A 24658-nucleotide genomic window follows, 5' to 3' on the forward strand; every position below is an offset into this window, starting at 1 on the left:
AGAGTGTTACCTTAACTTTTAACTATCTTTTAATTTTTCGGATCATCAGTTATCAAAGCTCGGCAAATATTGGTCGCAGACACAGAGATTTACTTAAAATTTCACCAAGCTGATTACTCACTAAAAACTCCCACAGATCATGTTTTCATGCCATTTTAAAGGGGTCATCGGATTGATATGATTCTTTAGGGTGATAATAAAAATTCTATAATATACTTTGGTTAAAAATTCTCAACGGTTGTGTAAAACATCACCCTTTTTACCTTGCCAAAATCAGCACTGCAAAAATCAACCCATTCTGAGGGATTGTTCCTTTAAATACAAATGAGCTCTGCTTGCCCCGCCTCTCTCTTCTCTCTGTGGAGTGATGAGCCTGTTTACTTTAGCTGTGAAACTTGCTAACTAGCACGTTATTAGGAAAGGTGATTGCAGAGATTCATAATAATAATAAAAAAAAAAACTTTACTCACTGGTGCTGTAGGTGAAGCTGGATCACAAATGATTTGCAGGAACATAGACGCATTTATGTAGATTGGGAGGTGCATTCCCTTCACAAACAAACGTAATCCACTGCATCTTCAGCAGTTCAGATGTCGGGAGTAAATGACGACAACTATGTTCATTATTACATCCAGCAACACAACACCTCAATCACTCAATCAGAGATATTCTTGTCTAACTTACATCCCTGCTCTGGCATCAAAACGATGGAGGTCGGACTGTTACAGCTGATTTAGGGTGGGTCTGAGGTAAGACGCTCATGTCAATCAACTATCGATTTGAAAAAGGGGAAAAAAATTTTACAGATTAATTAAAAATCACTGCATGGATTTTTATTATTATAGGGTAGATTTGTACATACACTGCCAACACACATTAATGTTCAAACAACATGTAAAAGTGAACTTTGCATCCGATGACCCCTTTAAGACTTGTTTTGACGTAAGGAAGTAGTTATTTCTGTGTGTGAGTTGTTTACTTTTTTAAAGGGGTCATCAGATGCAAAGTTGACTGTTACATGTTGTTTGAACATAAATGTGTGTTGGCACTGTGTGTACACAACCACCCTCATAATGATAAAAATCCACCCAGGGTTTTTTTTATTTAATATGAGTATAAGGGTTTTTTATGAAGTTTTGCAATGGCCTTTCCAAATAACGTGCTAGTTAGCAAGTTTAGTGGCTAAACGCAAATGAAGAGCGACTTACGGGAGCAACAGCCAATAGGAAAGAAGATGGTAGAGCTCATGTGGCCGTTCTCCTCTCAGCTGTAGATAAACACGCAATGGAAAAAAAAAGTAGGCTGTGCCTCTCATTCGTTTTTGTTTGTATGTACGGATTTAATTTATATTTATATGTAGTATTTTGCCTCCAAAATGTTTGTATTGTCGCTGTCAAGGCAACCAGTAGTGAGAACGCCCACTAGCAACCTCATCGCCAGCAGACAAAAGTCGCCGCTAGTGTGAACGCAGCTACCTGCTGTTGTCGCTGTTGGACAATAAAGATTTATAAGAACTTATAACTTAATTTATTCATAGCATACTTGTTTTTAAGATGTTGGACTCATAAACACGAGCAAACTTATAGAAGAGGCCCAGACATTTGGCTCTTCAGGTTTTCTGTTAGAATGAAGTAATGCATCACAAACCACGTGTTCCATTCATGTAGGCATAGTCTTGTTTATTAAAATGGACGTCTTTACATTCTGTACATTCCACCCACACTGGCATCAATTTACAAAGCAACAAACAGTTAATAATACAGTATGTACACACCAGTATCTATGTATATTTTTTATGTATAAAATACTTTAAGTGGATATAAAGAGATGTAGCAACAGAGGATTTCCATTTAGCTCAAGCTGAAAAAGTCTCTCTTTAGACAAGGGGGAGGAACGATTTGGTTGCACGTATGATGAATGGAACTTTTTTTCTAGGAAAAATGCATCAGCAAATCAAAGCAAAGACCAAGCAGCACACATACACTTTACTACACAGGCATTGTGCCGGATCCACAAACCAAGACATTGTGTACAGTACCCAAAGTATTCATTTAATTTATGTATTTAACTGGAACTTTTTTTTTGGATAGAATTTACCATCATCCTTGTAGCCAGTGACTAATGTAATAGTTTCACTTGTTAAACCGTTTCTGTAAAAACATCTCAAGGCAAGGTCATCCTACCTTTTCCTCGTCACAGCCGAGGCCACTTTATGTATTTATTAGATAGGCAGTGTTTATTCTGTGCTTTTTTCACATCTTTCCACCTTTAAAAAAAAATCCCACTATTTTCGCTTTCACAGACAAAATATTTTTCACTTATTTGAATATGAGGTTACAGATTATTCTCAGGCAAAACCTCCCGCAGCTATTTGCTACCGTGCTTCCCTACAAATCACATGTAATTTAGCATGTTAAAATATTTTTTTGATCATTTAAATCACAGCTTAGCATTCTTAAGACATGAGGACTCATGTCCATATCACCACATGCATATGAGAAACAAACAGCTGGATGTAATATATGTATTTTAGCATTTAGTTATAACATGTACACAAACACAGCACAGCCTGAGTCCATTGGTTTGATATGGCTACAGTTTGACTAAATATCACTTAAACTTGACTTCAAGCGGAAATACCAAGTCAAATGAACCTTGCGATGTGGAAAAGAGGAAGAGAGAGACACACAAAAAAAATCGTTCTTGGGTTGTGCTCATTAATCAGACTTTCATTGAAGAATCGTACATAACACTTATGTAACTTTGAAGGTTTTCCAAATCAGACTATAAAAGGACATGGAAAATCTTCTCTGTTTATCTCTATTCAATGATTTGAAATAGCTATGATGACCACAAACCATATTCATAAAGAAATTATGAAAATAATTGTCTCTCAAGCATATTCCCCTTACATTAAGTAAATCATGACAATCACTTAAGGCTATAACCTGTCACTCTCTGAGAACAGAGCAAGTAACTTTGGTGTTCTGTTTTGTTTAATGAAAACTATTGACCATTACATAAACTTATTTTTGATAAATCTGCTCACAGAGGCAATCAAGACACTAGTATTTTGACCCCAAACAATAGTTATTATGGATACCATCCATTTAAAAGCAAAGATAGCCACTGGACACCATAAGGCAATGCTAAAAAGATCAACCAAAAGACAATGTCAGGTTTTCTTTAGAGTTTTTGTTTGATGTTCATTAAAATATTCTCATATTCACTGTCAGTGTTGTGATGTGTTACGGAATAAATAGGATTTCAGACATCCACACACTCGCTGACTGACTCCCTCACACACAGAGCAAGCAGGTGTTGGTCGCATCAAGTGCTCTACCGTGGGCTCTGAACGGGTGCCCTATGCACTCAGCCTTCTTCCCCGTGTGTGCGGTACAGGTGCGACGCCAGCACGTGTCGACTGCCCCATGGTACTGATCAGCTTCATGTGTGGTTGCTGCGGTGGGCGTTTTCGTGTTGGCGCTCTACTGGTAAGTTCCGAGCTTTCTTGGCGACACAGTGAAGGTGAACAGGCGTTCCTCCGGGCAAGCAGGCGCAGTCTGGCTCGCTAAAGGTGTTGTGGCACAGCTGGCATCCTTTCTTTTCAGACACTAATATTGGGCCGCCTCGATACTTCAGCTGCGCAACACAGAATGCAGTGGTTAGTGGATCAATTGCATGTACTGAAAGAGTGTTCAATTATAAAAAGAAAGGAAAACCTAAAAAAAAAAAGATATAATTATTTTATTAGGCATGAATGCATTAAATTGATCAAAAGACACAGGAGTAATGACTGCTGAAAATTCAGCTTTGTATCACAAATTACATTTTTAAAATAGAAAACAATCAATTTAAACGAAATATTTCACAAAATTAAAAAAAAAAAAAACTTTAAAATATTCAAACATTTGGGGGCAGTAAATTAAAATGATAATTATTTTATTCAGCATGAATGCATTAAATTGATCAAAAGAGAGAGTAAAGATAAAAGTGCTATTTCTATTAACTTTCTATTTATTATTATTATTATTATTATTATTATTATTATTATTATTATTATTATTATTATTATTTTATTTTATTTTTTGAGCAACAAATTAGCATATTAGAATGATTTCTGAAGAATCATGTGACACTGAATACTGGGGTAATGACTGCTGAAAATTCAGCTTTGCAGCACAAATGAATTACATTTTCAAGTATTAAAATAGAAAACAATCATTTTAAATTGTAAATATATTTCGTACAATTAAAAACTGGGATCAGTAGATTAAAAATATAAAAATTATTTTATTCAGGATGAATGCATTAAATTGAATGAACGAGACTAGAGTAATGACCACTGAAAATTTAGCTTTGCATCACACATTAAATTTTTTACTGTTAAAACATGCATTAAATTGACCAAAAGAGACAGTAAAGATAAGTCTTCTATTTTAAAGAAATGCTATTTGTATTAACTTTCTATTTATTATTATTATTATTATTATTATTATTTTATTTTTTGAGCAGCAAATTAGCATATTAGAATGATTTCTGAAGAATCGTGTGACACTGAATACTGGGGTAATGACTGCTGAAAATTCAGCTTTGCAGCACAAATGAATTACATTTTAAAGTATTAAAATATCATAAAAATTTTAAATTGTAAATATATTTTGTAAAATTACAAACTTGTAAAATATTCAAGCATTTGTGATCACTAGATTAAAAAGATAAAATTATTTTATTCAGCATGATTTATTATTCAGCTTTGCATCACTCATTAATTACATTTTCACTATTAAAATAGAAAACTATCATTCTCAGTTGTAAACATGACAAAATAATAAAAAAAAAAAAACACTTTTTAAAATATTCAAACATTTGGGGTCAGTTGATTAAAATGATAAGTTAATTATTTTATTCAGCATGAATGCATTAAATTGATCAAAAGGCACAGTAAAGACAAGATTTCAAATAAATGCTGTTTTCATTAACTTTCTATTTTCTATTTGTTATAAACTTTCTAGTTTGTTTTTTGAGCAGCAAATTAACATGTTATAATGACTTCTAAAGAATCGTGTGATACTAAATACTGGAGTAATGACTGCTGAAAATTCAGCTTTGGATCACAAATTAAATTACATTTTTTCAAGTATTAAAACAGAAAAGAATCATTTTAAATTGTAAATATATTTTACAAAAATAATATTTTTATTTTAAATCTTGATCAAATAAAGTCTTTGTGTAAAAAAAAAAAAAAAAAAAAAAAAAAAAAAGCTTGCAAAGCATTAAACTCACCAAAGCTAGTAAATGCTAAAAAAAAAAGTTTTTTAAAACATAAATTCTTATTTTTTAATCATTTTCAGGCCATTTGCTATAAATGACATTTTTTTTTTTTTACAATCTAAACTAACCTTACCTTGTCATTAAACTCAAGATATCTGACATTTTTAGCAATTAACTGGCATTGACACTCATATGACTTTTTGCAGACAAGTTTTTTCTAAATAATAATTAACAGTCAGGTAGTTTTGTTTGTTTGTTTTTGTTTTATATTATTTCTAAAAATAATACTATAAGATTGCGCCAAACCACTTAATTACGTTTTTGTTTTTTTTCCCCAAAAATTTCATTCTTTTTTTTTTTTGGTTGTTTTTTTCCCCCTTCATTATGATATCTGGACAGTTCTATCACCGGGACTAAATTTTGCTTCTGATTTCCGAGTACCATGTGACCGATTGTTTCTACGTTCACACTGAGAGCCTTAGTGCTCAATTCCAATTTTTGCTCAGATCTGATCTTTTTTGTATAGCTGTTCACATTTTTGTTTTAAATGTGGCCAATATCAGATCTCCAGTATGAACAGATAATGTTTCTAAACTGATCTGTGTGCAGAAAAGAACAATATAAACTGGGTTGCCAGGTTTTCACAACAAAATCCACCCAATTGCTTCTCAAAACTCCAGGGGGTAAATATTGTCTAAGTGTGGTCACTTTAACTCATCGAGTTGAAAAACAATCCGTGGCAACAGTGAAAAACCTCAATTCTGTGAAAATTGGCAACACTTGCACAGCAAGTGTTCATACGGAAATAAACATGGAGAACATAAAGTAAGAGATTATGTGCTAATTTATCGTGTGATCTGCCACAGAAGCCAGGGAAATTATGTGTAGGCAGTATGAAAAATAAAAACAAGGATGTAACAGAAGAGAGCAAAAAAGTTTCAAAAGTTTTTGAACTTTTATGATACAAGCCCTTATTTTGCTTGTATATAGAGTTGTCACTTTAATACAAGTTCTGATACATCGCTGTACTTACACTGACTATCTTTCACAACTGTCTTGATAACTTTGGATATGTCAAATCTTTAAAGTGACTCCCATGAGTGCAGAATCGTGACAAATTTTGATCTAGAGTGACAAAAAAGTTGCATGAATTCTGATATGACTGTTCAGACTGCGGTCGCATTGCAAAACATCTGACCTGTATCGGATTTAGTACCACATATGAAAGAGGCACAAATCGGAATTGAAAAAATAAAATTCCATGTGGTTTGTGCTGTTCAAACGGTCATGGAAAACAGATCTGAGTCGGATTTGAGCCACATTTGCTTGCAGTGTAAAGAAAATAAATTCCTAATTCATGAAAACTCACCCTGTCATGCTGAAGCTGGAGGTTTTGTGCTCTGGCCAGCCCCAATGCAACCTGGGAAGTGCACCGTGCATGCACACTGGCCCTCAGCGCACCACACAGGAAAGGACGGAGTAACGGTAGAGACCACTCCTCTGGAAGCAGCTTTAACACACGCACTGCATCAAAAACTTCAGCGTTCCGGTTAAGCAAGTCAACGGCAGCTACTGTTTGTGCCCCTCCCGGTACATCGGGGTCCAAGTAAACGCTCAAGAGTTGGTGGAAAAGGTTCTGACGATAGGACTGGTCTTGAGACGCAGAAGCCCAAGAGCAGTATTCCTCAGCCGCAGACGAGTCTTTGAGCTGGTGCACTAGAATGTGCAAGGCCTTGTCATGTTCCTCTAACTTCCCATGTAGTGTAGCTCGCTCAAGCAGCAGCAGCCCGGAGTCCTGAATTTTACCTACAAGCACACAAGCAGATGACAATAAAACCATATTGCAGCAGTATACATATACACTCTCCGGCCACTTTATAAAGTTTACCTTACTAGTACGGGATTGGATGGCCTTTTGCCTTCAGATTTTCTGTAAACCCTTGAGATTATTGCGAAAATACCAGCAGATCAGTACTTTCTGAAATATGCAGACCAGCCCTGCTGATTACATTTTTGCATTAAAAGTGCAGTATGTAATAATTATAACTAGTGGTTGAAATGGGTACTGCAGTCTAAATTCTAAATTTTGTTTCTCCCACCAACTCCTTCTCAGACTCAACGCTCATGTGGGTAGACAGATTGAGGATACACAACACGAATGAGCACAAATGACAATGGAAAGCAATGAACTTTACACTGTAAACTGATGGCTCCAGATCAGTTCCACCAAAGCTGTGTGTCCACCAAAGCTTTTTTAGCCAATTGAAAATGCCAGACCTTCTGCTGAAAACATTTTTTTTTTCAGTTGAGACGCTGTGGTAGCAATAATATAGTATATACGTTGAAGTAATGGCAGACGCATCACGAATGAAATGCTTCTCCAAGCATTATTTCTCATAACAATAATACTGTAGTTCCATCTGGTAAAGACATAAATACTCGGAGACAAGCAACATTAACTTCTCCAATGTTCCTGGTCCTGCCCCTCCTCAACTCTGATTGGTTAGCTGACTAAAAAAATTGACAGTAATGAGTGTAGCGTTAAGTTGAACGTTCTTCAACTCTCTGAGCAGAGAAAAAAAAACACCCGAACGCATTTTAAAAATGCAGCACTCCCCATAAAAATAAACTAGCCGTGGGGAAAAAACGCTTTAATGGACACGCAGCCTAAGTTCTACAGATGGTGGTGCCAGGAGCAGATTTGGTAGCACTGGGGGGGGTAATGTGTGGAAGTATTAAAATATAGATCATTTGATGTGTGCTAATAATATGACGTGTTCATTTCTTGTTTATTTCATGTTTATACAGATTTGACTGTAAAGCATGCTTAAGTTGGGAAGCATACAAAATTTAGTTTTATGTACAAAATCTAATTTTATATTAAAAAATGTATGTATGTATGTATGTGTATATATATATATATATATATATATATATATATATTAATTATGTGTGATTTATTCGCAAATTTAAGAAAAGTTTGTTTTTCAAGGCAGTTCTTGACTTTTCTTACTTCATACACAAAAAAAAAAGTGAAAAACTGATTTCTTGATGATCTGATACTTTATAAGTGATTTTATAATTTCAAACTATAAAGCAAAAAGTAGAAATGACCAATAAGCCAATAAGTGCTCCTCTGCTGCCTTCTACTGGTTATAATGGTGATTTGATATATTTTTTCATTTTACACAAGTATTTGCTTATCAAAAAGTACTGGGGCTTTTTAGGTCGGGTAGAATCTGCCATCTCTAACCCAGTGCTTACTTACATGGCTGCAGTGCAGTATGCTGTTTTCTGCAAACTGGCAACCCAGGCTGTTGAAATATTATTAGGTGAGCTGTAAGTGGGCAGAATCACACAGACTAAAACAAAAACATTCCGACATGGAATGCAGAAGTTGAATAGGTGTACCTAATAAAGTAGCCAGAGAGTGTACATTGCAATTGGAAATTGAACTGAATAGAATTTAATGAATACTGTTATCTCATAAAAATCTCCTAAGGCTACTTTCTGCCAAGACTAATAATAAATTAGAGTATTTTTACTTCAGAGTGCAATATCATGTGTATTTTGAATGAAAATTCTAGTGAAATCTGTAAACCACTGTTTTAAAGAGGTTTGAGACCCTGCCTTGTTATTCGGTGCCCCTCAGAATGCAATTTTTACAGAAGGGGAAACCATCTAGTGTGAATCTAGTGGACACTGCATTCCCACAATCCATGTTTGACTCACTGCGTATACTGTAAAGGCTCTCTACACTGTAAACTAGTGATGTATGTCTCGAGACCGGTCTAGAGCTAGGCTATATTTATATATAAAAGCTAGGCTATATTTATATATAATGAATGAATAGGCCTACACGATAATTATTTTTACTTAATAAAACAAACAAAGTGCAACAAGTAGCTAGCATGCAGAGTTTTGGTACATTTTTGTGCTGCGCGAAAGGAAGACGGCTGAAAGCGGTATCCTATTTTTCTTTATTTTACAAACAGCGAACCGTTTACAGTTTCGATTATGTGTAAAGAGTTGTTTCCCCTGTTAGAGGGGAAATCAGCCAAACATATGGGAAAAAAAAATAATCACACTGCTTAATCGTTATCAACGTACTGCCGTGATATTATTCCAAACATTTTTTTAATGTGGATATTGTAATGCGAGAAGTACAAAACCAGGTTTACATAATAAATAATATTTTAGCATTCAAATACATCTTGAATACAGAGACATTGGATTTGTGTCTTGTGAGAGACCCAATGTTAGTTTCAGTTTCGCTTTACCCTAAATGGTTTCGTTTTTGCTTGTCCCCTAGCTTCTTATATTTTTCATTTTTGTTCTTTTCTAAATACTGTTAAATTGAAATTATTTTTGTGGAGTGAGGGGAACTAAAATAGCCTAGCCTATGTTTATAGTGTATTGTAAATATTTCGCGACCTGGTGTCTTTCCTAATGTAATAATAAAATACGACTTAACGTTATAGGCCTACGCGATTTATCTTTTTTCTCTCAAAAATTCAATTTCATTTTACTTTAACCATCCAAAAAACGTTTTAAAATATTTTGATAAATAACTGAAAAAAGACCTTTTAAACCGTTTAACTGATTGTATTAATCGGTCAAAATTCTTGGTGAGCGCGAGGTGGTACATCAAGTTCGTGGTATTACCCGTCTTGGCGGGGACGACGGTCTTGCATAATTTGCAGACGACATTGGTCTGACTACGGTCAGACTTATAATATCCAAAAAACTGCCATACTGGCGAGCTGACTTTTCCTCTTTTATTTAAAATTTCCTCGCTCGCTGCGGCACTCATTTTCTGCTTATCAAGAGGAATCCAGCAGACCAGCACGAGACAACGATATGGCGCAACGAAAGTTGATACTGTTACATGATTGGCTGTTAGCGTTCACTCCCTACGTTGCTAGGTTACCAGAGAGCGAGTGCCTTTGTTAATGCAACCAAACTTGCTTCGCAACCTCTGTTTTCTTCCGACACAGAAGAATAAAAAATATCGAACGTTTTATCCAACACATTTTTTATTGATATCGATCACGTGTTTATCGCGATACATATCGTTATCGTTTTATCGCCCAGCCCTAGCCGTCATACAATTGCTACACATAGTTGGTCTCACCCAGTCTGAAAAAACATTTACAGTGAGCTCAATCACACACATGACATGGTCTGTCTCTGTATTGCTCTGCCTGTAGTTGAAGTAATACCGTCTAATATGTATTGAATGTAAACTGCGGCTGAACCCTAGTATGCTGCTGTTCATACAAGTTATTGCGTAGCTTCAACACTAGTCTGTTTTTTTTTCTCCGGTCTTGACTTGGTATCGGTCTTGGTCTCGACTTGGTCTTGGTCTTGACATGGTCTGTCTTGGTCTCGATACCTTCTGGTCTTGGTAGTGTCTTGGTCTCGGTTTAGGCGGTCTTGACTACAAGTCTACTGTAAACTGCACAGACTTATTTTAGTATTCCACTAAATTTAGTAGGTTTCCATTACCTCATTAACACCCCTTTGAGATACCCTGCTCTAGATGGTCAGAAGCTTTAAATATTACTACAACACATCTACAAAGGATGATCCATTTCCACAAATTCAATAAAGACTACTAGAGATCTACTTAAAGACACTTAATTATACTGCAACCAAAAGGTCAGTGACATTAAAATAAAAACCTGATATATCTATTTGAGAAGAGGTACAAAGGCATACATGTACTGGATACCTACCTAGTAGTAACTGGACCCTGTACAAATTAGACTCTTTTAATAACCGTTGTAGTTTCTGGCGGGCAGCAGACAGCTGGTCATCAGTGGCCGATGGTCGGGACATCAGACCTAGCACTCTGTCTGCATACAGCACAGCTAGATGTGTGTGATACTTCTCTTTCTGTAAAAACAGAGACATAACACACAATGTTTAAGGAAACTTTTAGCACAAGTACAGCATTAGGCTTAAGCATTAAAAATGCTTTGGCACAGTAACAATTTACCTGCAATCTCTTCTCTAGCACGAGGTGTTCCAGGTACAGCAGAAGGCCTTGACTGTGCTTCTGCAAGTATGTGATCACGTCATCTGGGTTTAACTGGCCCGTCTTCTCATCTGAGGTAGGCCTTTTTGTGAAGATCTGCACACCGATCTGTAGGCGATTTAAAAGTTGAAGGGAGCTATTCAGTGACATCCCAATGACTATTCTGTGGGTAAATGAAAATATAAAGTACAAACCTTTTGATCCTTCTGTAGTGCCCAGTCTGCATGCCGCCACACAAGATCAAGGTTGGAGCAAAAACTAAGAAAATCCACAACATATTCAAACAGATCTGGTCGTGTTGAGTCCTGGAGATCTCCGTTGACAATCTTCACCCACATCTACAACAGGACAGGACCAAAAAAAGGTTTTTAGTCATGCATTGCCTGAGAGTATATTCAGTTGTAAGGTTATTAAAATAAAACGGCATCTAGCTTAAAATGAATATTTCATGTTAAATACAACTTAAACATTTATTGAAAGCATCTCAAGTAATATTCCTTTCATGCCCACCACTCTAGAAGTAAATGGAGCTGCTTACTTCTTTTTTATTACTACTACTTTTTAGCTGGTCATGATACAAACAAAAAAATATATATATATACTGTATATTTCGACAGATAAGACTGGTAACATAGCAGTCAAACTTGGACAAACTGACAATATTTGGCCATTTATAGATTATTTATGACATTTATTGATTAACATAAGTGGTTACTACTTCTGCTCAGTTCAAACTCTACAGAAAAAGCCTCATCAAATGCAAGGTGCACATTTTCTACATTTTGTGCATGTGCGTTCAAGTAAATATAACATAAAAGTGTTTTTAAAGTGAAAAAGTTTTTTTTTTTTTTTTTAAAGAAATTGTTTACTGACATTCAGTGAAAATGCATTCAATTTATCAACTGCAGTAAAAAAAAAAAAAAATAATAATAATAATAAAAGATAAAAGATTTCATAAAAGATTTCTATTTCGAAAAGATTCTATTTCCATTTCTATAAATACTTTTTTGCTCTTCTTACTTTTTTGCATCACAGTTTCCACAAAAATAGAAAGGAGCAGCACATTCTTTATATTCAGTTTTTTCCATTTTAATTTTTCTGAATTCCGTTTTTTTTTCAAGACTCTGTTTCAATAGTTAAATTAAAAAATATCAATCAAAATGCATGTCCAATTATTCAAAACCATGAAACGTACACAATTTAATGGCAATTAATCAAAAGTTTAACAAAAATATAGAATTTTAAGGCCCTATATATGTATATATATATATATATATATATATATATATATATATATATATACACACACACACAAAAGCTTTTTTTAGTGAGCTTTTGTTTTTAATTATTTATGCTTTACTCATATTAAGGTTTTTATTTCTTAGATTTCTCATTTATTTTTATTTTGTTATTACATATATATAGATATAAGAAATTCTTCTTCTGTATTTTAATTTTTCTGGTATATAAATTCTGGTAAATAATTTTTCTGGTAAATTTTGCTTAAAAATAATGTTTTAATAATACTTTTATTATTAGTAGCAGGTACATCATTACATTAAATAATATATTTCTGGCGCAGTTTCTTTAAGTTAACCCAAACTATTATGACGGGTTGCTGTGAAGACCTTTAAGTTTTACACAGAGAGATGCAGAAGATGGATTCATATTTACAGTCTTTTTGTGGCTTAATATTCACAGACACTAGTCCATTGTGTACCAAGTATACCGACCTACTTTAAATTTTTTCCATCCAAAATTTGGCAAATTTCGTGACATTCCGCATTATACAGAAAATTCCAATTTTATGATTGGAATCCCCAATTTCTTCTGCGTTTCAGGGCCCTACCAGAATAATGGCTCCTGCAGATTTAGCCTTGTCATCACTGGAATAAACTAAAAATAAAATGTTTGCTTTTTTTCTAAACGGAGAGACAAATCAAAATATTTTCTGTGGTAATCAACAGCATGTCACACGTCAACGGAGCTTTAACCCAGAATATTTGTAACATTGGTAGCCAACTTTGAGTAGCGTTTCAACACAATCAAAATCTTCAAACAGCACATCAGCAATCAAATCCCACCTGTAAAGCAGCAGAATCTTGACCATTGTAGTGATATAGAAGCCCAAGAGCAAAATACCTGAACAGAGAGGAAAAAAAAAAAACATTAACAGTCAAATCACACACATTCAGAACTGTAGCAAAGGTTATTTAACCATTGTCAAACACTGACATTTATTAAAGCTTTAATTCATGCGCTGCCATGGTAACTGCAGTGAATAAAAGAACAGAGGGCATGGATGATTAATGCATCATGATGGTTTATGAGACACCAACCAAAATACTACAAAACGTGACGCTCAGCAAAGGCGTCGCAAGCATCAGCTTTGGAACATAATCTTTAGCTAAACTGACAAAACTGGACGTAATCTTCTAATCAATAGCTACTCAAAGGAAAAATAAAAGCGAGTACCCACTTGTGATGCTTCTCCAGCCAGGGGGCGCTGTCTGCCAGGAGACAGGCGTTTTCGGAGGCCAGCAAGTCCAGAAGACTCTCGTGGCCGGTCTCTGCGTAGAGCTTTAGTAATGCCGTATCTACATCTTCACGAAAACCATTAGCACCATCGCTGCTGCGCACCTCGTGCAGATAGGTAATGAGAAAACGTTTGAAGCGTTGTACCTTCTCCTGGTCCCCTTGCGTCAGGTGGTTCAAGTCAGCAAATTCATGAAGTGGTGGATGGCACCGTGTGAAAGAGGAAGAGGCAGGAAGGAGCCGCGGATAAAGAGAGATCAGCTCCCGTACATCCAGCTGTCCTTTCCTATAAGGGTTATCAGAAAAAGCTAAATTTATTAAAGAATGTTTTTTTTTTTTTTTGATGGTCTGATATAAATCAGTGTATTATTATTATTACTATATAATCCTTATATATATAAACCACCATATTAAATTACAATAAATAAACCAAACGAAACCTGTTTTGTTCGTGTTAATAAAACTACTAAAATATATATTTTTTAATAAAATAAACGCAACAATATTAACGCAAATACATTTAAAAAAAAAATAGTACTGAAATGTTTATTGCAAAACAAAGTTACAAAATAAAATCAGCTATATTAAATTACAATAAATAGATAAATAAATAATAATAAAAATAATTAAATTAAATCTGTGTTGTTATTGTTAATTAAACCCAAAACTACTAAAATATATATTTTTTAACTGAAATAAAGCTGAAATAAAATATAAATATTAACGGAAATACTTTCACAGAAGTACTTGAAATACTACAAAGAAAAAAAAATGTAAATGTTGCCTTTAAAAATTAGCATTAAAAATTAGCTGAAATGTTTATTGCAAAAAAAGTTACAAAATAAAATCAGCCATATTAAATTACAATAAATTAATAAATAATAATAAAAAATTAAATTAAATCTGTTATTAATTAAACCTAAAACTACTAAAAATATTTTACATTGAAATAAAGCTGAAATAATATATACTGAAATACTTTGAAATACTTTGATTAGTATGTGAAATACTACAAAGAAAAAAAAATGTAAATGTAGCGTTTAAAAATTTGTACTGAAATGATTATTGCAAAAAATAAATACATTTTAAAGAAGAAAAACTGACAAATACACCAAAAATGTATATTAATAATACTACAATAAAAAAGGTGGAAACTGACCACTCGCCCAATTCTATTCTAAGTTTTAAGAAGGCCATGTTTGTACATAGTAAATCATTCCAGAAGCACCTTCCTCATGCTTCTCTATACTAAGTGGAATATTACAGCAATACTGGCAATCAGTAAATTAAACAGATTACTAGTTCTTGCTGTATGATAGATGCAGAAGCTTAAAATACTATGCAAAATTCAACATGGCACGTCCACTGATATTTATGTCGACCATTTATTCAGCTGTTAGACAAGTTACTGCTAACTATTAGCATACAGCGATTAGGGTCAGGTGCGCAGAGGGATAGAAAGTAATTAGCAACAAAGTTAATTAACTCCATTCAGTCATCCTCTGAAACATCTGGGTCTGAGAGGCAATTAACAGTATTAATTACATGACAAAATGATGCACTTCACCTAAAATGTTCTTTTGCTTCTAAAAACTGAAGCTGGCCAAATTGGATGAATCCTGCTTGTTGGAGAATTCTTTTGTGCAATATCTACGACACAAAAAGAGAAAATTGTCAATTAAATCCTTTCTCCAATTGAGACCAACACTTTTGTATCTTCACCAACGTCAAAACAGTTTGGTGTACCTGGTATTTTTCTTTGGGAATGTTTCTCTGTGCTGCCTCGGTGAGGGTCAAGGCCTCTTCCACTCGATGGCTTGCCAACAGGTCTTGGATCTGACGCTCCAGAGGGAGAGGAACCAATATATACACTGCTTTTGAAGAAGCCAACACCACCTTACCTGAAAGAGGGACCGGAAATAAAGAATTGAGAGATTCTTTATACAATTGACACAAAAAGACACTCATTGGCTGTTGTGATGAGCACCGCAGTACTTGAATGCTATAGCTGATGTAGCTGTAGTTCAATGCATTGGGGAACGTTGAGTGACGTGAAAGGAGTGACAGGTGTTTACATAAAACACAAATTTCACAACAAGCCACATTCATGGAAATAAATGCTCTAGCATATAATACAACACTCTGATAAGGCATGACAATGTGTGAGTGCTGGTGGTCGTACATGATTTACCAGCTGAAAAATAATCAAGCTTGTGATCAGCACAATAATGAGATTTTGACATGAGACATATGGTGACTGACCTGATCTGAGCTTGTCATAACACATTACATCAGGTGCTCCTGAGTAAATTGCCTTCACTACATTCTCTGCACTGCTTGCTTCATTAAATGTGAATGAGTCTGGTTTTCGTCATCCTGATTCAAGCGCTATCAAGCTTTAGCAAGGCTTGACAGGAGAAAATTTCCTTGCTGCTTTGTAGGGAAATTTACCTTAGCACTTCAGAGAAATCAATACTGGTAAGCACTAGGCTGCAGCAAGCAATCTAAAGGAATACCAACAAAGACACCAGAGATCATTATATATATAAATGTTTGAATCAGTGCCATTTCTGCTGTTTCACCTCAGTGTTTCCTACAGGATTGTGTTTGAGACACGATTTTCTTCTGAATCTCTGCTTTTCCTTTTCTTTTTTTCTGATTTTGATTTGACTAACCTTCCAGATTTGCATCTTTAAAAAAACAATACATAACACAGTTGCAGTTTTCCGCTTATTTTTAATCATGGAATCATAAACTGTGATTCACCAAGTGAGACAATCATACAAGCTGATTCAGTGTGGAAATGAGTTGTCTGACTGATTCAGTTCAATGACGCCTGGGATTGAGAATGACAGCCTAATTTGCTAAAAAAAAAAAAATAAAAAAAAAATGTGTGATTCTACATTTACTAGTTTTACAGTAATCTGCGAATGTTTTAGGTGAAAAAAAAAAAACACTTTTTTTTTGACAATTTACATATATCCATTTTTGGAACAGTATTATTTGTGTAAACTACTATTGTGTTTTGAGGAATATACTTACACACTATACAGATACACACTGCCCTCCAAAAGTTTGGAAACGCCCTAGAAAATTGGGGTTTTGGACAATATTGGCATGAATCCTTTTTTAATTTGTGATAATTTTGAACTGATAAAAGGCAATACAAAATAGGCAATACATAAACATTTTATACATAGAAAAAACTTAAATTTTCAATTCATCAAAATATCAACCATTATCAGCTATTACAGCTCTGCATAATCTGGGCCTAAATTCATTGTATTCTAAACTTAACTGGCAATCAATTGTTGAAGCTATTAAGGTGTGCTGACCCAAAAATCTTTTAAAAACCTGGGCCAAGTTTAAACCAGCAACCAGGCATCACAGCTGGCAAAGGGACATGTCTGACTTTGACATGTATATGTGGCCATTATTATGTAATCAAAACGAAAATTATTATTGCTGGTCTTTAATGATAATGTCAAGTTACTTTAATGTTTTTGCAGCAAAAAATGATAAGGATTTATGCTGATGTTGTCCAAAATCACACTTTGCCATGGGTGTTTCCAAACTTTTGGAGGGCAGTGTAGTACAGAAGATTTTTTTTAGTAAAGCTTGTATCCGGTGACGTTGCCAGTTTGTTAGTTCTGACAGCTTGTGCCATAACTAATGAGCAACATTATTCACACCACAGACCATCGTTAAAACAAAGAAACCTCCTTCAGAGAAGAGTTTACAAGCAAAAAGGGAAATTCACAGAGCCTGTAATACAATTTATGTTAACAACAGACCTTTATTTTAATTTTATGAAGCTACGAGAATACTTTTTCTGTTCAAAGTATTCTCATAGCTTCATAAAATGAAGGTTAAACCACTGAGGTCCCATGGGCTATTTTAACAATTTCCTTGCTACCTTTCTGGGCCATGAACATAGTGGTTCTGTTGCAGTCTACGCAGGGTCAGAAAGGTCTCAGATTTCATCAAAAATATCTTAATTTGTGTTTTGAAGATGAACAAAGGTCTTAGAGGTTTGGAATGAAATGAGGGTAAGTAATTAATGACAGAATTTTCATTTTTGGGTGAACTATCCCTTAAACTTGATGTAACTGAACACACAGTTATGAGGAAAAAAGTACTGTCTATCAATATACTTAAATTTCAACTGCAGGTCCAGTCTAATTGTCAGTAAATCTTTTCTGACTCTGGAATGCTGGGAAGAAATAATTTCATGACTGAATAGAGGTATATACACTACATTTATTATCTGTTTTAAGAAAATGACAGATCGTTTTGCCAGACAAAACCCTTATTGATAAGACCCTTATAGAGCCCTTTTAAGCTGCACTGAAACTGCATTTTTAACTTTCAATTCGCTGAGCATCATGGAAGTCCACTTTATGGAGAAAAATAAAATGATGAATAGTAAATGTTTGTTATTGTTATTACTTGGAGTTATGTTAATGAATAGAGCCATATGCTGGTGTACAAACTGCAGTGCCTTATCAATACCTTTCTGCGTTGGGCTAACGCATATACCATGGCTGTTTGTATGTTTAATGTAATGTTGATGGGTGTTCCATTTCCAACATGTGTTGCATGCAATAAACCAATCACAACAAACTGGATCATCAGACCAATCACCACGAATTAGCATCATGCAAAGAAGGGGTTTGGAAAAATTTATCATTTGGGAGTCAGAGCAAATGCAGTAAAAATAAATGCATATTGTAAGACAATGAAAGTGTTTTTTGACCTTGCATGCATGTCAACTTCTTGTTGGGGACTCCCAAAACCAAAATGTGAACCTTTCATAATCCATAATAGAGGAACTTTAATATAGTGTAAGGGTGAAATAAATGGCACAGCACTCTCACCTTCAAAATCCTGTAGAAGGTGTCCATCTCTGAATGACAGCGTCTGTTTGAGCTGCTGGTCCAACATGCTGTGAACTGTCACAAAGCCTTCATCCAGTGCGACCACATACGGGAAACACACAGCTGCCGCAATCACGCTCTCTGACCAGCTCACCGGAGCACGCTGAGATATGCCCTCGGCATTAGCAAACATCCCTGAGTGATAAAAATACAGAGAGATGCATGACTCATCACGAATGACTGCCATGACGACGGTCACAGCTGAGAAGACAGATTCATATCTCAGAAGGGGTGCGGCTAAAGTTATAATAAAAATGACATAGAAACATACAATAGATGCATTCACCATAGAAAACAATTCATGATACAGAGTCCTCAGAGACATATGAAGAGGCATTTCCTTCTTAAATGCACTAGAGCGAATATAAAGGAATTCAAACCTCAAATACTATCATTCAAAGTCCAAAAGGAAAAGAGAAGCAAAATTAGTTTGCATTTTTTGCAGGGATGACATTTTTTGGTAGGCCACAACCACTTTGCATATATGGTTCCGTTATTGTCAATGAGGTTTTTAAATGGGTTTTTGGTTAAAAGCCTGAAATAAGGTCTGTGGTTAACATAAGCACAATACATTTTTATGTTTTCATTAAATACATTAGTTATACCCTATTTTTTTAAAAAAAAGCTTTTACTTGTCTTGAAAAAGACGGTTGCTAACATGTGGCTAAATGAGGGACATTAAAAATCACGCAAATAGGGGTACTCACTAATCACACTCTTGCAAATGATCGTAACTCAAATCTACTGGCATTTTTTTTGCTCTATTGACAGCAAAATCTATTTTTTACTATTCGCTTGTTAAGTCTAATGCCACACGTCACCTATTCCGTGACTTCCGGGTCCAGCTCTATCAGATGGCACAAGAAAACACCAAACAGTACTAATTACACATTTACAATGTCATATAATACCATATAATCCTACCCTTTAACTCCATACTGAAATCCCAGATAGCCAGACAATAAAAATATCAATAAATAAAGATAAAAATTATTTGTGTTTGGGACACTGTGAGCACGGAGACTGTAGTGTACATAGTTAATTTGAAAACGTTTAGTTTAAATGTTTAATAGTGCTCATAAACGGCTGAGTATTCTCAAGTGAAATGAGTTGGGGCGTGGACCCGGAAACAACATTCGTTGGTGCGTTCATTCGACGCATTACATCACCACTTAACAAGCCCACAGGGTCATTCCGTGTCTACTCAACCGGAAGTCCCCGGCTCAAATGTTAGATTTTGTCATATTTTTTCTGAAGATAGATAAATATGTATAGTGATGAAAGCCAAAATATGAAATGTCATGGATGAGTATTTACCGAGTAATCCACTATTTAGAAGAGGGGGTCAAACTGGCAATTTTCACCTGAGATTCAGAGCCAAATTGCAGGGGGTTAAAAATGGTTTCAGAAAGATGGCAGCATTATAATGTTACTTTTACACCGAGATTGATAGTTCTGTTAGTAAATTCTGTTGACTTTAGGAGTCTTTGTTGCATTATGTGCCAATGGTGACCATTCAAAATTGTGGAAACAGCACTGTTCAAATTTGCATGCCTGTAACTCAAAAAGTATTGAAGATATCTTAATGCCCTTTCAGATATTGGGGTGTTCAAGGTGAAATTCACTTCCTGAACAAAGATTTACAAATAATTTACTCACCTCCCTGTCATCCAAGATGTTTGTGTCTATCTTTCTTTATTCGAAAAGAAATTATGTTTCTTACTCTCCATATAATGGACTTCTATGGTGCCCATGAGTTTGAATTTCCAAAATGCAGTTTCAATGCAGCTTCAAAGGGCTCTAAACGATCCCAGCATAGGAAAAAGGGTCTTATCCAGCGAAATGATCAGTTATTTTCTAAAATAAAAAAAAAACGTTTTACCCTCAAACGCTCACACGCATACGAACTCTGTGTAATCCAGGGCAACACAGTTAGAGCATGTTGAAAAACTCCCATTTAATTTTCTCCTCCAACTTTAAAATCGTCTTAAATCGCTGCAGAAATACCGACCCAGCGTTTACAAAGTGAACGTGCAAAGATGATCAAATGCCCTTTACAAGAAAAAGGTAAAACAGCGATGTAGGACGATTTTGAAGTTGGAGAAGAAAGTAAAGAGCTTTTCGACCTACCCTAACTGCATTGACTCGGTATACATGGAGTTTGCATGCGCGTTGCAGAGAATAGAAGAGCGTTTGAGGTTAAAATGTATAGGAATTGTACATGTTTTTGGAAAATAATCGATCGTTTCACTAGATAAGACCCTTTTTCCTCAGCTGGGATCATTTGAAGCCCTTTGAAGCTGCAATGAAACTGCATTTTGGAAGTTTAAACTCGTGGGCACCATAGAAGTCCAGTATACTGGAGAGAAATTCTTTCCTCAAGAAACGTAATTTCTTTACAACTGAAAAAAGAAAGACACAAATATCTTGGATGACAAGGGGGTGAGTAAATCATCTGTAAATTTTTGTTCTGGGAGTGAACTTCTCCTTTAACAAACTATCCTTTTGGCATCTTCATTTTTAAGGCCCTACATGGTTTGGTTCCAGAGATATTGGAATTTGAATATGGCTGGGTGACTTTGCAAAAATGCTGCAATTTTTCTAACTGCAATTGCAATTTTACTAACAGACCTACCAATCTCTGTGTAAAAATAACAATCAGTAAAATTTTCCCTCAAAAAAAAAATAAAATATTTTGGCTTTCGTCACTTTTCGTCTCTCTTGAGAAAAAAATTAAGCAAAATCAAAAATTCGAGCGGGGGAAGTTTTTAAAAATTTGGTTGATTTGAAACCGACCCTAAAAACATATTTCAGAATGAAATTTAATATTTACATAAGTGCATATTTTTTATTTATATTAATATCTCCTAAACCATAAAAGTTGTGGCCCCCAAAAAAACTAAATCCAATCTGAATATTCAGCCACAGATTTGACTGAAATCCTCCAAATTTGGTGAAGATCCTCTGAATATCATTAATAACTAAAATGTTTCAATAAGGAAAAGAAAAGCCTCACACTGGCAAGCTTATATCAAAATGTGAAAAAATAGAAAAAAAGTAGATGCGTAGGTACTGATCAATGCCGTTTTTGGTCATTTAACTCACCAAGCCCGCCTGGAGCAGCCAGGAGAAACTCTTCCCGGCCGATCCTCTTGACAATAGGTTTCCTTTCTTCACAGTTGTAAGGGAACAGGTCCTGAGAGGCTCCTGTGCTGTAGTTCAGAATCATATACTGTGTGGACAGGGCTAGACAGATATTATACCCATCCAGGCTCAGAGCACAGGGCTGCTCTGGTGTGGTCACTTCCTTTAACATCTGCACTCTGTCCTCATGAACCGTACAGATTTGGACGGCCCGTCTGCGTGCCAAAACCACCGCCATTTCCACACAGAACGCATCCCCTGTCACTGGATTCTCATTGATACAAAATGCAGTCACACCTTTGAGCTTTGTGCCCCCTGTGGGCACAGGCTCTAGAGTAACCATGTCCACAACAGTGATGTTTGAATCACAGAGGACGATTAAACGTTCCAACGCAGAGGCAGCCTTCAGCTCCGCCACTGGCTTCTTCAGGCCCAGGTATTTGTGAAGGAGCTTCTGGGCGTTGTAGGCCAGCTTACCTTTGGCTGTAGTGTGCTCCTCTAATAGGAAGTGATGGATGAAGCAGTCATTGGTGCCTAGGTACAAGTGTTTGCCACAGCACTCTATGCATTCGATGTTTATCCGCACTTTTTCGCCCATCACCCGTTCCCGCTCCACGGCGGGAACCAGCTCAAAAGCTTTCACGCTCATGATGCCACCCACATCTACAGAGAGAGAGAAAACAGAAACATAGTCCAGGTTTAGACAAAGTTTACACTACCAGTCAAATGTTTTTTAAAAAAAGTTTCTTCTGGTCACCAAGCCAGCATTTATTTGACCCAAAGTACAGCAAAAACAGTAAAATTTTGAAATATTTTTACTATTTGAAAAAAATGTTTTCTATTTGAATATATTTTAAAATGTAATTTATTCCTCGATTTCAAAGCTGAATTTTTAGCACCATTACTCCAGTCACATGATCCTTCAGAAATCATTCTAATATTTTGATTTGCTGGTCAGAAAAACATTACATGTGTAATGTTTCAAAAGCTTTTTATTCCAGATAAACGCTGATCTTCGGATCATCTTTCTATTCATCAAAGAATCCTACAAAAATTTACTCAACTGTTTTAAATATTGTTAATAATAATAATAATAATAATAATAAAATGTTTATTGAACAGCAATTCAGCATATTAGAATGATTCCTGAAGGATCGTGAGACACTGAAGACTGGAGTAATGATGCTGAAACGTATTACAATACAATAAATTACATTTTTAAATATATTCAAATAGAAAACAGTTATTTTAAATAGTAAAAGTACTTCAACATTGTACTTCTTTAAAAAACATTAAAAACATTAAAAATCATACTGTTCAAAAACTTTTAAGTGGTGATGTAAGTTTAGATTGCACTGTCAAGTATGAGCAATATTATAAGGAATATTATAAAGACATTTAAGAGTTTCTTCCATCTTGCAGTGCAAGTCTACATTAAAAGTTTTATAATAACAATAATAATAATAATAATAATAGCTTTATATAATGGTATCAAATGCTTTGTAATATTGCTTACAGTTGTTGTTAGTCAAGTCTAAACTAAAGCTTATGTTTGTTTTCTCTTTCTTTTTGTAGATATGGCAAGACTGAGAAAACAAAACCTTCAGTTTAGATTTAAACTGACAATGAATACATGCAAAACTGTGGTACAAAACATAGTGTAAAGACATTAACTCAAATAACCATAATATAATATTACAGACATTAAAAGGACAAACAATATAATTAACATTTCCTTTTCTGCCTTCTTGTATAAAACTAAAGATGTTGCTATTATTACAGCTTTTGTTATTAATGTAACGTCTTAATAATGTGACTTACAATATCGTTCACATTTGTTGTCTAAACTAATGGACTTTTGTTTCTGTTTTGTCTCTTGCTGGAAATGTGGCAAAAGAGAGAAAACAGAAAGAAAACCTTCAGCTTGCACTGACAACAAATATGAACAATATTGTAAACAGAAACGCAAAATGGCTTATCAACGGCACTTACTGGTATAATTGATCATAATCGCATACTCTAAAGCAATAAATCACAGCTCGGACAGTCAAGCATAAAAACAAGTGCCTATCAACCTGTGGTTTGTTTTGCACACAGGTTTATTAGCCCTTACAGACATGTCCCATCAACTTCCTCTAGAAAACATAAAAAGGTATTTATTTTTAGTAGCAGAAAGTTGTTAGCGAGATAAATTCTTGTCAAACCAGCCAAACCCTACGCTAGCAAAACCATATCAATTTGCATCAACACTTAATTCCTCTTTTAAGCACCAGCACCAGCTTCACATCCAGTATAAGCATTTATATGAACGACAGACAGAAGTGATTTGATAGCGAGTGATCTTGCGAGTCTATGGCTGTTCAAATCCTAGTGAGATGACAATCAAAAATCATTGTCTGTGTTTTCCGAATATGCGCCTATTATGTCATAAAAGCTGTGCTGGCAGACAGTTCGCTAGGTTTTAACACACAGCCTACGTGTCTGGTGGTGTGTATGTCTGTGTGTTGCCGCCTGCAGCGAGCGCGGGTGATGCGACAGGTGATGTTAAAGAACGCTGAGCGCATATCGTACCCCAACCGTGGCCAGTGCGGTCCTGATTTGAGAGATGGCAGCGTTTTCTCGGCCTGCCCGTTTCATTCAAGCGCCCCACTCCACCTCCCTCTCTCTCCCTGCAGTAAAGCTTCCTGTTTCTCTGCCGAAATACATCCGGCCACGTGATGAGGGTGAG

At 35.3% G+C, this 24658-nt stretch overlaps 1 protein-coding gene across 1 annotated transcript; it reads right to left on the reverse strand.

Moving 5' to 3' along the window:
- Positions 1–1659: 1659 nt before the first annotated feature.
- Positions 1660–24658, reverse strand: tgfbrap1 (transforming growth factor, beta receptor associated protein 1). Its single transcript, XM_051113005.1, has 12 exons — positions 24502–24658; positions 21892–22593; positions 18727–18921; positions 15596–15750; positions 15417–15499; positions 13794–14135; positions 13399–13456; positions 11509–11652; positions 11276–11422; positions 11013–11172; positions 6644–7080; positions 1660–3642 (listed from the first exon to the last, which is right to left on the reverse strand). Exons 2-12 carry the CDS (start codon positions 22577–22579, stop codon positions 3448–3450), a joined length of 2604 nt encoding a protein of 867 aa, XP_050968962.1. The 5' UTR covers positions 22580–22593; positions 24502–24658; the 3' UTR covers positions 1660–3447.

The sequence above is a fragment of the Labeo rohita genome, chromosome 6 (assembly GCF_022985175.1).
Source record: "Labeo rohita strain BAU-BD-2019 chromosome 6, IGBB_LRoh.1.0, whole genome shotgun sequence".
Classification (NCBI taxonomy): domain Eukaryota; kingdom Metazoa; phylum Chordata; class Actinopteri; order Cypriniformes; family Cyprinidae; genus Labeo; species Labeo rohita.

What these genes read in the sequence shown, in the direction of transcription:
- tgfbrap1 (XM_051113005.1), bottom strand. Translation starts at nt 22,579, where the DNA reads ATGAGCGTGAAAGCTTTTGAGCTGGTTCCCGCCGTGGAGCGGGAACGG. An exon ending in TTCCCAAAGAAAAATACCAG is followed by an intron (nt 15,500 to 15,595) that starts GTACACCAAACT and finishes TTTGTGTCGTAG; the next exon opens with ATATTGCACAAAAGAATTCT. An exon ending in AAGATTCTGCTGCTTTACAG is followed by an intron (nt 11,653 to 13,398) that starts GTGGGATTTGAT and finishes GTCCTGTTGTAG; the next exon opens with ATGTGGGTGAAGATTGTCAA.